This window comes from Paramormyrops kingsleyae, chromosome 16 (assembly GCF_048594095.1).
Source record: "Paramormyrops kingsleyae isolate MSU_618 chromosome 16, PKINGS_0.4, whole genome shotgun sequence".
NCBI lineage: Eukaryota > Metazoa > Chordata > Actinopteri > Osteoglossiformes > Mormyridae > Paramormyrops > Paramormyrops kingsleyae.
The window spans coordinates 282911-293973 of NC_132812.1; the positions used below are offsets into that span (position 1 = coordinate 282911).

An 11063-nucleotide genomic window follows, 5' to 3' on the forward strand; every position below is an offset into this window, starting at 1 on the left:
GAGGAGTTGTGCCATTTTTGACGCGTCGGTAGACTCGTCTATTTGAAGTGCGAATTTGTTACCACGAAGTCGCGCACAAAGCTGATCCCTCACGTCTTCTGACATTGTTGCGATGCGACGTTTGACCGTATTATTTGATAATGGTATCTTGGCCAGTTGTTTTGATTTATCCTCTCCAAATAATTCCTTGACAATCTCTGTTGCGCAAGGCAAAATCAAAGTTTCTGCAATTGTATGCCCTTTCTTTGCTTTGGCGATTTTTTCAGCAACTGTGTACGATATTTTTAAAAGTTTCTTATCAGTAGCTGTGACGTCCTTCATCTCATTTTGGGTGTGTGTCAATTCTTTTGCCTTGCGCTCAAAAAATGCTCTGGGATTGTCGCGGTATTGGGGATGAGTCGTCTGCAAATGTCTTATTAATTTGGACGGCCTCATGCATTCGTTAGCAAGAACTTTGGCGCAGATAATGCACTGTGGCTGGGTCAGGGACTCTTTGCTTCGAGAAAATGGAATAAAACCATAGTTCAGGTAACTATATATCTTGGTATTTCCTGTATTTCGTGTTTCCAGTATTGCTAGCGCTGCGACCCGAAATGTTTGGAGCTTCCTCACCTGGGTCCAGTATGCTTGGGTCATTACGATTAGCTGCTGAGGGCGAATCCGTGAGACTCTGTCTTTTTTGTGGAGGACGAATTACAAATTTGTCCATTTTTTGGTCAGCCAGGGGATAAAATTAACTAAGGCAACACGATCGTTCTCCTGATTGCCCACTGCTAAAAAAAATTTAAAATATGACGCGGCCCCCCTCAGAGCTCGCTGAGGCCCCCTTGTGGGCCGGGACCCCCCTGTTGGGAACCGCTGCTCTAGAGCTTGTTTCAGCTGGCCAAGGTAGTGACAGAAAGCAGTTTTCTTATACAGTCCTTCTGCAGGGGGCGGTTAACAGACCTCTTTCTTTTTCCTTTCCCTGGTTCAGTCGTCTTATATTGCGACTATTGGAAGAGAACTGTTAGCAGATGGGCTTGATCAGTAGTAGCCAGCCATGTATCACTGGTGTTTTCCTAGCAAGACATCAGGCACCATGTTTTTGTTTTGGGTTGGACCAGCATAGTGTTTGTGTCTCCCAGGCTAGTAGATGTGTTTTTGGAACAGATCTTGAGGCGTAACTGAAATATTATCAGACTCTGTAGGAGTCAAATACCCCCCCCCCACCACGCCGCCTGGGTTTAGTTCTTAAGTGGCCACCAATGTCGCCTAACGGGTTGAACGGCAATGCTTTCTGCAAGCAATATCATCTGCAGTTTTAGTAACGGGTAATTCACAGGGCTCTTAAAGAGCTACGAACACGTTTCCCATTTAAATTTCACAATCGATACGCGTCAGAGGAAGTGGCAGAGGCTGCGCTGACTTTATCTTTTAATCGCGTTTTGCTTCTCAATTTCCCACGCACGGTGAAAATGGAAGAACACTGGTATGTTTCCAGTTTTCTCTTTCATTAAATGAATGTTGTAGCAATGCTTTCGGGAAGGTGTATTTTTAATTTAACTGTAGTTTCGCGGCGGCTTGCTTGGTGGAGCAGACTATTGCCTCACGTTTCCCAAGGGGTGTGTGATCAGTTTGTATGCGCCGGTTTACCAGTTTAATAAGTGTTTCTATTTAGTCCGTCGTGTGCTCCTGGTAGGATATGTTAAGGGCTCTCAATGATCTTTTCCTGGATAGATGATTATAGAAAACAGATCGACTGATGATGCATGTTGGAAGAGCTGTTCATATAAATATTTAGAGCATAGATTATAACATAAATAACGTTTGATTTTCTCTAGTAAAATGTAACGCATTCAGAGTGTAAATTTAACTGCAGTAGTCCTTAACGGCAGCACGTGAAACGTCGATAAAACGAAAGGGGAAAGAACGGGGATTTTAAGCAATGTCACCTGACATCACTGTGAACTGAAATTTGGCCAAAAGAACTTCCATTAATTAATTATTAATATTTATTAACATTATATATTTTCTACCTCCAGCAGAATAAACTGTAGCATGTTAGTCATGCTGCTTTCCTGCCTTCTAACAGGTACGTCATTTTTATGTAACCTTAAACAGGTAGGTGAAGACTTCTGCTCTCATTCTGTCTATAGCAGAAAACACAACACAAAGCCAAACTCCAGTGTAGGTTTTGAAATAACAGCTGTACTCTGAGGATACAGAACTTGACCTTCTTCAGGAAAAACAAGAGATTGATTGTGTAGTGTGTCAGGTTGCTGAACCAAATAAATGACGCAAACCCATGGTGTTATGTCTCAACATGTCATGGCATTTCTAAAGCTTAAAAAGTTGTACCTCCATGCACGGCCACATAAGAATGATTAAATCTGTCACTGAACTTTTCCACTTAAAAACAAAATAACAACAGCAAGTACCATAGCAAGACTACCAACCCAAATAAACCTACACTAATAAATATCATAAAACCATCAGTACTGTGGCTAATATTTTATACATTTAAGAAGTATGGAAGTAATTACTCTTCATTTTAATTATCAGTGGAATTTGAGGCAGACATTTCAACAATGTGGGGGATTTCCCTGCTGAAAAAAGTTCAGATCTCTGAAGAGAGCTGTGCATGGTGTTTTTTTTGTTCCACTCATTGGACAAAGAGGTCACTTCCTCTGTGGCAGAAGCAGACAAATGAAGTAGACAGAGGCAGGAGTCATATGGCAGAGGAACCGAAAACCCCAAAGCTGCTTTCACATCAGCTTCTCAGTCCTATCGAGATTGTGTATACCAATATGGTGGAGTCCTGGGCGTATGATCTGAAAAACCACTCCCCCCATGCTTGTGTGTGACCCCAGTGCCTGCTGACCATTTCTTGCATCAGCCTCTCACATATCTTTTTGCATAGGCAGCTAGTGAGTTAATCAGCATGAATTTATTGGTGAACCTTCTGAAATCTGCTGCTTTTGCTTCCTTCTTATAAGAATGGAACTTTTTCACTCACCACCTAAATTTATACCTATTTTTGTTATATGTTGGCTACAGTTATATGTTTTGCCTAAATTACAGGCAACAATTAAAATTTTAAGCGAGATACAAACTATCAGTAAATAACAATGTAATGTACTGAACAGTTCTGATTGAGGGTCCTGCATGCATTTGGAATGTATTTGTGTTTTTGTCATCAAAGAGTGTAAGCAAATGGGTAATGATTTGCTACTTATTGTATTTTTAATTGATTTAGCTCCATTTTTTCCTACTGTGTTATTCTTGGAAACCTTCTTGCTTTGGGTTGTGCTAACTGTAGTTTGCATAGTGTGTTGTTTATTCATTTACAGATATTTATAATAAGAAAAACAAGTATTGCTCTCAGTTTCTCTTCCTCTGATTTAAAATCCAATTTGGATTTCAACTGGGCCCTTGCCAAAAAAACATTAGTAAGGGGTGTGCCTGTGTGTCCTGTGAAGTAGCAATAAATGCCTCCTGTTATTTGTGTGTCTGATTGTTCTGACCCAGCCCTGGCCCATGACACACAACTGGCTCTTGTTGGTGACGATGTTCATCTCCACTGCCCCTGCCCAGCAAGTACAGGGGACCCATACCTGGTCTGGCAGATTGGACTAACCGTTGTTGCCCAGTATGTCCAACGGTTTGGCAACGTGACTGTACCGGATCAAAGCAGGACCCACCTTTATTACCAACAAAATCATAAGAACTGCTCTCTGCTGCTCCGCAATGTATCTGTGTTTGATGAGCACACCTACAGCTGCTTCTACAGGAATGGAGATATAGTTGAAACAAAGGTGTCACTCCAGGTGGTTGGTGAGTGTGTTTGCTTTATGTCACATGAATTGCATAATTTTATCTTTATATTTAAAAATGGTGAAATACATAGTATAAATTCAAATGATGCATGCTATATTCATTTGCCATTTAAAAACAAAATCATCACAGCAAGTACCATGGCAAGACTACCAACCTAAATAACCCTATACTGTAATAAGTATCATAAAGCTATCAGTATCATGGCTAATATGTTACACATTCATGAAGTATGCTAATGATTGCTGTTCACTTTAATTATCAGTGGAATTTGAGTCAGACGTCGTCTGACTCAAAGATGGGGGGGGGGGGGGGGGGGGGGGTTAAAAATATCTATAAATTAGAATTTTATAATTACAGTAAAATCCAGTTATAGCGGACTTCAAGGGACCTGGCAAAACGGTCCCTTATATCCAGAGTTGCTGTATGCCCAGAACACAACTACAGGACACCATTTACTCATGCCACACCCTAGCAGACACACTTGTGGTATAGATTATTATATTGTACATGTAGTAATCCAACTTTACCTCACCAGATGCGTGACTATTAATAATCCCGACTACGTATCTGCGCTGGATATCACCGGCACGCCACATCCTTGTAGGCGGAGCCTGCATGTCTGTTATAGCCGGACAAAACTACAGCTAATAGCGGCCCTGGGGACCAAACTGTTTGTCTGTTATAAGCGAAATTCCGTTATATGCGAGTCACTATATCCGATGCTTTTTCTGCATGTTCTTAAAGGCGCACGGCCGGCACCAGGGGACCTCCTCAGTTATAGACGATATTCCGTTATAAGCGAGTCCACTACAACGGCATTTTACTGTATAACTTAAATAATAATTTATAATTATATAATTTTATCTTTATATTCCAATATGGTGATATACATATTCTAAATTCAGTTAATACATGCTAATTCATTTGCCGTTTCACTTTCTCATTTGACCAAACTACTCACTCTTTTAGTCCCCATTTTTGAAATATGAAAGACTTACTCTCCTCGGCATTGTGGTTGACTCATTACTTGAACAACTCATTTGTATTATTTTATTCACTTTTATGCCAAATAACAATGAGTAGCTATTGCAACGCTAAATCTAACAGTCTAGCATCCAATAAATACCACAGTAATAAACAACATTTGCACAAGAAAATGCATAAACATTAGCTATACATAAAAGTATTAGATATATTAAAATTAGTCTAACTCCTCTATTCACTGGGTTTAACTCAATCGTCGGATATTAAATTCACATATTATGTAGCACAACTAACATAATTATGTGGATTACCATATGGGACTATTTACTGTTGTAGGCTGCAGCATACACAATGCTTTTCATTATGAAAACAGAACTCAAGGTTCCTGTTGGTCAAGTGCGTAAAAAGCCATAATTGCTTACACTTAGAATAAAAAAACTCGTTAAAAAAAGTTAAAAAAAAAATAAAGCTTTGTGGAAAAACGTTGTTCTATTAGTTTCTTTAACTGTATGATGTTTTTTCTGCTATAGAATGCAGCTTCAAGCAAACCTGGGTGCAGGAGGTCACTGGCCCTGGTAGTTCCTTGTATAGTGCAGAGATGAGATGTAACCCATACATTTTATCATGGACTGTCACACTTTGCCACATAAGGCACTTTCACTCCAAAGTTCAGGAACCTAGTTCTTGGTTCCAAGTTCCTGAGTCGTCTTCACTGGGAACCCGTTTTCCCACCACAAAACAAGAATTGTGAAATTTATGCTAAATAAGTATGGGAGATTCAGGAAGGCTCATAGGTTAAACTTCACCTGTAATTTCATAGGAAACTATGCTGCAATTCCAAAACAATGAAAGATGAAAAAATCTTTTTTTAGGTATTGGGGGGATTTGATTGCACACTCCAAAAATTCAGGACAAAACACATCCCATATTGGTTAAAAATGGGAAGCATACTTTTATTTATATTTATGTTTAAATAGCATGACATGTTTAAAATTTATTATTAAATCTGGCCAGCAGATCAATCTTTTATTTTCCATAGAATGAAAAATGATGCAATGTGATTCCCTTAGTAGGTGCTTGCAAGTTTCACCACCACCACCGGCCAGAGCATGTGAGCGGAGTGGAGTGGAGCGTGAGCGAGGAGCGGAGCGAGCGGAATTTGGTCAGAGCGCTGAGCGGTTTTTTATTTAAGGCTGGAGCGGTCGCTCTATCTCGCTCCAATTTCGCTCCGATACCGCTCACACTACGACTCTGAGGCGTGCCCAAATCTACCCAGAATTAATCTGTACAGTTATCAAGACTGTTACACAAATTGGCCGAGATGGAATTCGCAAAGTATTTCACAAAGGAAACTGATAGATCATACAAGTGTACTATTCTTATCAAACGTATAGATGACAATAATGTAGAGCAAGAACACTGAAAACTGTTTCAGTGAGTAAAGACTCACTTTGGAATCTAAAAAGATACCTTTCTCGGAAACATGAGAGTGTGCTACGCGAACACGCGGAGGCCAGAGCAAAATGTAAGCAAGTTTTATATGGTTGTAGCATATCAAGTCTATAAAGTAAATAAAAGTGTAAAAGCCTATAAGGTAAATATTGGTAATCAAATAAATTAGTTTTGTCATTCAAAGTAGGTCTAATAGGATTTTTTAATTTCACGTAACGCTGTCAGTGAAATTTTATTTTATAGAGAGACGCAGCAGCATCAACAGAAAAAAAATGAGGAATTTAAAACGTGGATGTTTAGCCTGTATATTCTTTAGGCTATTAAGCCCACTGATTCCTTTATTTTTAAGCCTATTTTTGTGTGGAATGCCATTGCCAAACCTGTCCGTTGTGCCTTTATGTTGTTTAAAAATAAATATTTTCTGTTCTGACTGGCAATGTTGCGTTTGCTCATATTTCTTTATGATATAAGGCTTCGGTTTAAGGTGACATTTGTTAGGCATGCAGATTATTTGTCCCTCTTTTAAATTGGAGGAAGCGTGGAGCGATTTGACTGGAGTGGGAAGAAATTTTAGTGGAGCGAGGGGCGGTGCTGAGCGGAGCGGCTTAGTGTGAATTAGAGCAGAGGAGCGGAAACTCTCACCGCTCCACTCCGCTCACATGCTCTGGCACCGGCGAGATTATAAGTATATTGGTTATTGACTGAATTTTCCAATGCAGAAATATGGAGACATAAGCATAAAAAGTTATTCATTAATGCATTTAATCTGATAAAAAATCCATCTGCTCAATTTTTGCTCCAGTACTTTTATTTCTTTTTTTCCCCCTGCATTTCTGAGTAACTTCCAAATTAACACCAGTTCTTGTGGTCAACCATTCAGCAAAGTTTATGAATGTAAGCCCCACCCAGTAGTCTTGGTTGAGCCCAAAGTACCTATTCCAGATTAGGGACTAAAAAAGGTTCAGGAAGTACCTCAGAGGAACATCAGTTAGGCCGAGTTCCTACCATGGGAATGTGACAAAAGTTGCTGGTTTGTGAAAAAGCTTCCTGTACTGGGAAAAAAATACCAATATCTCAATTCTCTGTAGGTATTTCATTGCGCACTTTTGTGGCAATCATGTATTTAGAGATTAATTTATATGTGCCTCTTCTTTCCAGCAAACTATACTCTCCAGTTGGATGTGAATGGGATGAATTCTGGAACAGGGAAATACCACTGCCAGGCAAGGGGAGGATACCCACTGGGGAGACTGTTTTGGCTGCGCAATGGGGAGCCTATTGTGGCTAACTCTACACAGGACCAGGACAATTTTTCTCAGCTGTATACCCTGACCAGCACACTATCCATCAGCATGGATAATGGCACCATTCTAAAGTGTGTGGTGGAGAATCCCAGACTGCACCTCAATGCCACTGCTGAAGTTCTTCCCGCTCCCTCTGCCATCACCCCCACGAGTGAGTAAGCTTTGTGCACTGTTTCCTTAGCCCTAAGGGGTCCATTCAGTCCTATAGCTTTTCTTGCCATGCTCTCCTGCTGACCATGATCTTGTCCTGTCGTCTTGTTTATAGTGAAGCAGATTCAAGAACAAATCACAGCTGTCAGTGTGGTTCCCATCACAGTAGGGATTTTGACCAGTATCCTGATAGTCACAGTACTGCTGATCAAGCATTACAGGAGGCAGCATCTGACTCAAATGGTAAGCTTCTTCATTCTGTCTCCCGCTTATTTGCATGGTATTCAAACCAAGATATTTGAACCAAGTATTTAATTGTTTATTAGAAGAGAAGAGCCTCTTTTATAAAGGAAAAGCCTCTCACAATACTAGTCATAAACAACACATGTAGTAACGTTTATACTTCAGGTCCCTGAAAATAGTAGCTGACACAAAAGGAAACTTAAATTATTGTGAAATTAATGAATATTTAAATTACTAAAATATTTTTAGCTTCTTGTACGTCACCGTGAAACTTCAGAGAAAGTTAGAGGGTAGTATTAGAAGGTAGCCAATATGTCATTAGTGTAAAGCTGTGTTTATTTGTCGTATTCCAACAGCAAAGCTGTATTGAGTAACTGCATTATATTAACCTGTTATCTGTCTGAGTTGGTAGGTAAGTTGTATCATAGCTGTGGTTCAGGTACTTAAGCGTATTTCTTTCTTAAAGGGCTATACTGGAGCATCATGGGTGGTCTGAGTATGGGAAATAAGAGACATAATTAATCTAAGGACTCTCTAAGCAGAGGAGCCAGTCCACAAATGACTCATCGGTGACCCCATGGCGGACTGTGGAGGGAACTGCATTAGTGGATGATGGAAGCTTCCAGATTTGACTACATCTACCTACATCTGAGCCAGTGACAACAAGCTAAAGAAACCCAGATACTGACGCCTAAGCTAGTTTCATTATGCAATGCATGATGACTTTCTCATTCAAATTGAATAGTTTAATTTGGCAACAAGAATCTGGATCACCTCCTAAACCTGTTATTCTAGAAATGTATGTATACACTCACTGCCTACAATATTAGGAACACCTGGACACTTCAGGTAAATATCTAAACAGCCAATCATGTGACAGCAGCTCAGTGCATGAATTCATGCAGATTTGGGCCAAGAGCTTCAGATATAGGTCAGATCAAACATAAGAATAAGGGGAAATTAGATATATGTGATATAAGTAAAGTTTTTCAGAAACTGCTGATCTCCTGGGATTTTCATCACTTTCTATAGTTTACACAGAATGGTGTAAAAAACTCCAGTAAATAGCAGTTCTATGGAAAGAAACATATTATTGATGAGAGAAATCAGAGGATAATGGGTAGACTGCTCATAGGAAGGCTTCAATAACTCAAATAACCACTCATTACTACAGTGATGAACGAAAAAAGTATGTCTGAACACAACTTGCTGAACCTTGAGGTGCATGGACTACAATGGCAGAAGACCATATTGGATTCCTATCAGTTAAGAACAGGAAACTGAGACTACAGTGCTTACAGGCTCATGTAAACTGAACTGCTGATGACTGGAAAAATGTCACCTGGTCTGTTGAATATCAATTTGTGCTGCAACATGGAGAAGAGGTGGTAAAAATTTGGTGTAAACAGCACAAATTCATGGACCCAACCTGCCTTGTGTCGACAGTCCAGGGTGCCTGTTGGTGGTATACTGTGGATTGTACAGTATGTCATAAATCATATGTCATTTCAGTCTGATTCTGTGAACATGGTAGTGTACTTCAATGGCCTTCCAATTACCAGATCTGAGCCCAGCAGAGCACCTTCGGGATTTGGTGGAATGGGAAATTTAGAGCATGAATGTACAACAAATCTGCAGCCATTATGTGATGCCGTTAAGTCAACATAGACCCAATGTTCTCAACACTTAACTGAGTCCTTGCCATGAAGAACAGACCAAAGTTGAGGCCTACCCAGTATTAGAATGGTATTCCTAATGAAGTGGCCAATGAGTGTATATACGGTAATATGGTGGGAGTGTACAGTATATGTGGCTGTGTGTCTCACGGAGATGGAATTTAATCATGTAAGGGTCAAACTGTAAATATATCCAAAAATCGACTAACTATTCCATCCGTCTATCCATTAATTTTATATTCAACTTTATTACACCCTCTTACAGTATAATCATACATAACGTGGTATTGTTACAATATAGAGGGTAGAGATTCATTGTGCATCCTAGCCTTGTAACCTTTAACATAATTACCAGTTTTCACTGAACACTGTTCTGTCTGCCAGGCTTAATTCCCTGTTGTATTCCTTAAGATATTCAGGATGAACCTCTATGGATTCATTCCCTGATAAATTAAATCTCTTTTTTGTATAAAGTCCACTCATAATTCTTTAAAGTGTGACACTGATCATCCTACAATCTCTTAGCCAGTCTGTGACATGGAAGAATGCATGGTAAAGGTATATTAAGTAATTTCATCTTGGATATTATATGACTTTTTATTGTTGTGCTCATTATTGCTTTTTTCCCCCAAGTACATCCAGATGTGACCAGCAGTTATTTGAAAATATAAACACAAATTACGACTATCTCAGTGTTTATCTAGTTGTTTTTCCCTTTCTTTGAGTTCACATTCTCATAGGGCAAGTAAGAAATACTGGACCGTACTTGGGCCTGAAAGCACTGTAATATAACAGTAAAGGATTGCAAATAAGTGAACAGTTTGCCAGTAAACAAACTCTTATTGTATTGATCACTTTGTCAGGCACTATCCCAGAGGTATGCCCCTGTATTACTACAGCCAGACCTCCCAGGGAATCCTCATCATTCAGATGCTTGTGCAAAGGCAGCAGAAGTAAAACTTCAAACTAATTTTTAAACATACTAGAAATTTGGAAATGAATAATCATGACAAAAAATGTTATAGCAAGACATAAACTCCCTGCACAATAATATCCATGCCTAATTGAAGGTAAGAAAAAGCCTGATCTTAATCTAGCTGACTCCAGTACCAGTTTTTACATGAGTGGAAAATCAAAACCTTGAAGTACCGTACTCTTGGTACCTATTTGAATGCGACCTCTGCTATGCTCTAAGCATCTTAGCATGCACAGAGCGCCTAGGCTTAGTCTTAGTCCAACTTTGAGAAATTCAATTTAGTACGATTTCAGTAAGACTAACATGTTTACATGCACTTTAAAAGTTTAAAAGTGAAAATTATATGGTATGCAGTGTTAATTCTAACAGCATAATTGAATTTAGTTTTAGTCTTAGTCTTTTGACAAAAATGTGGTTTAGTTATAGTCATATTTTAGTCATCTAATGTTGGCCCTGGGCAAG

The 11063-nt window shown here is 39.4% G+C and overlaps 1 protein-coding gene across 3 annotated transcripts; it reads left to right on the plus strand.

Moving 5' to 3' along the window:
• The first annotated feature begins 1232 nt into the window (after positions 1 to 1232).
• Positions 1233 to 10312, plus strand: LOC111856995 (ICOS ligand-like). 3 transcript variants are annotated; one of them, XM_023837411.2, is made up of 6 exons: positions 1234 to 1468; positions 2025 to 2071; positions 3508 to 3813; positions 7411 to 7707; positions 7822 to 7949; positions 8416 to 10312. In XM_023837411.2, the coding sequence occupies exons 2-6, from the start codon at positions 2038 to 2040 to the stop codon at positions 8443 to 8445; spliced, it is 795 nt and encodes a 264-aa protein (XP_023693179.1). In that variant the 5' UTR covers positions 1234 to 1468; positions 2025 to 2037; the 3' UTR covers positions 8446 to 10312. The 3 variants fall into 3 exon arrangements, with proteins under 3 accessions (XP_023693169.1, XP_023693179.1, XP_023693159.1); XM_023837391.2 differs by having other exon boundaries at positions 1235 to 1468; positions 2022 to 2071; XM_023837401.2 differs by having other exon boundaries at positions 1233 to 1468; positions 2025 to 3813.
• The last annotated feature ends 751 nt before the right edge of the window (positions 10313 to 11063 follow it).

What these genes read in the sequence shown, in the direction of transcription:
- LOC111856995 (XM_023837391.2), top strand. An exon ending in CTCTGCCATCACCCCCACGA is followed by an intron (nt 7,708 to 7,821) that starts GTGAGTAAGCTT and finishes TCTTGTTTATAG; the next exon opens with TGAAGCAGATTCAAGAACAA. An exon ending in GGCAGCATCTGACTCAAATG is followed by an intron (nt 7,950 to 8,415) that starts GTAAGCTTCTTC and finishes TCTTTCTTAAAG; the next exon opens with GGCTATACTGGAGCATCATG.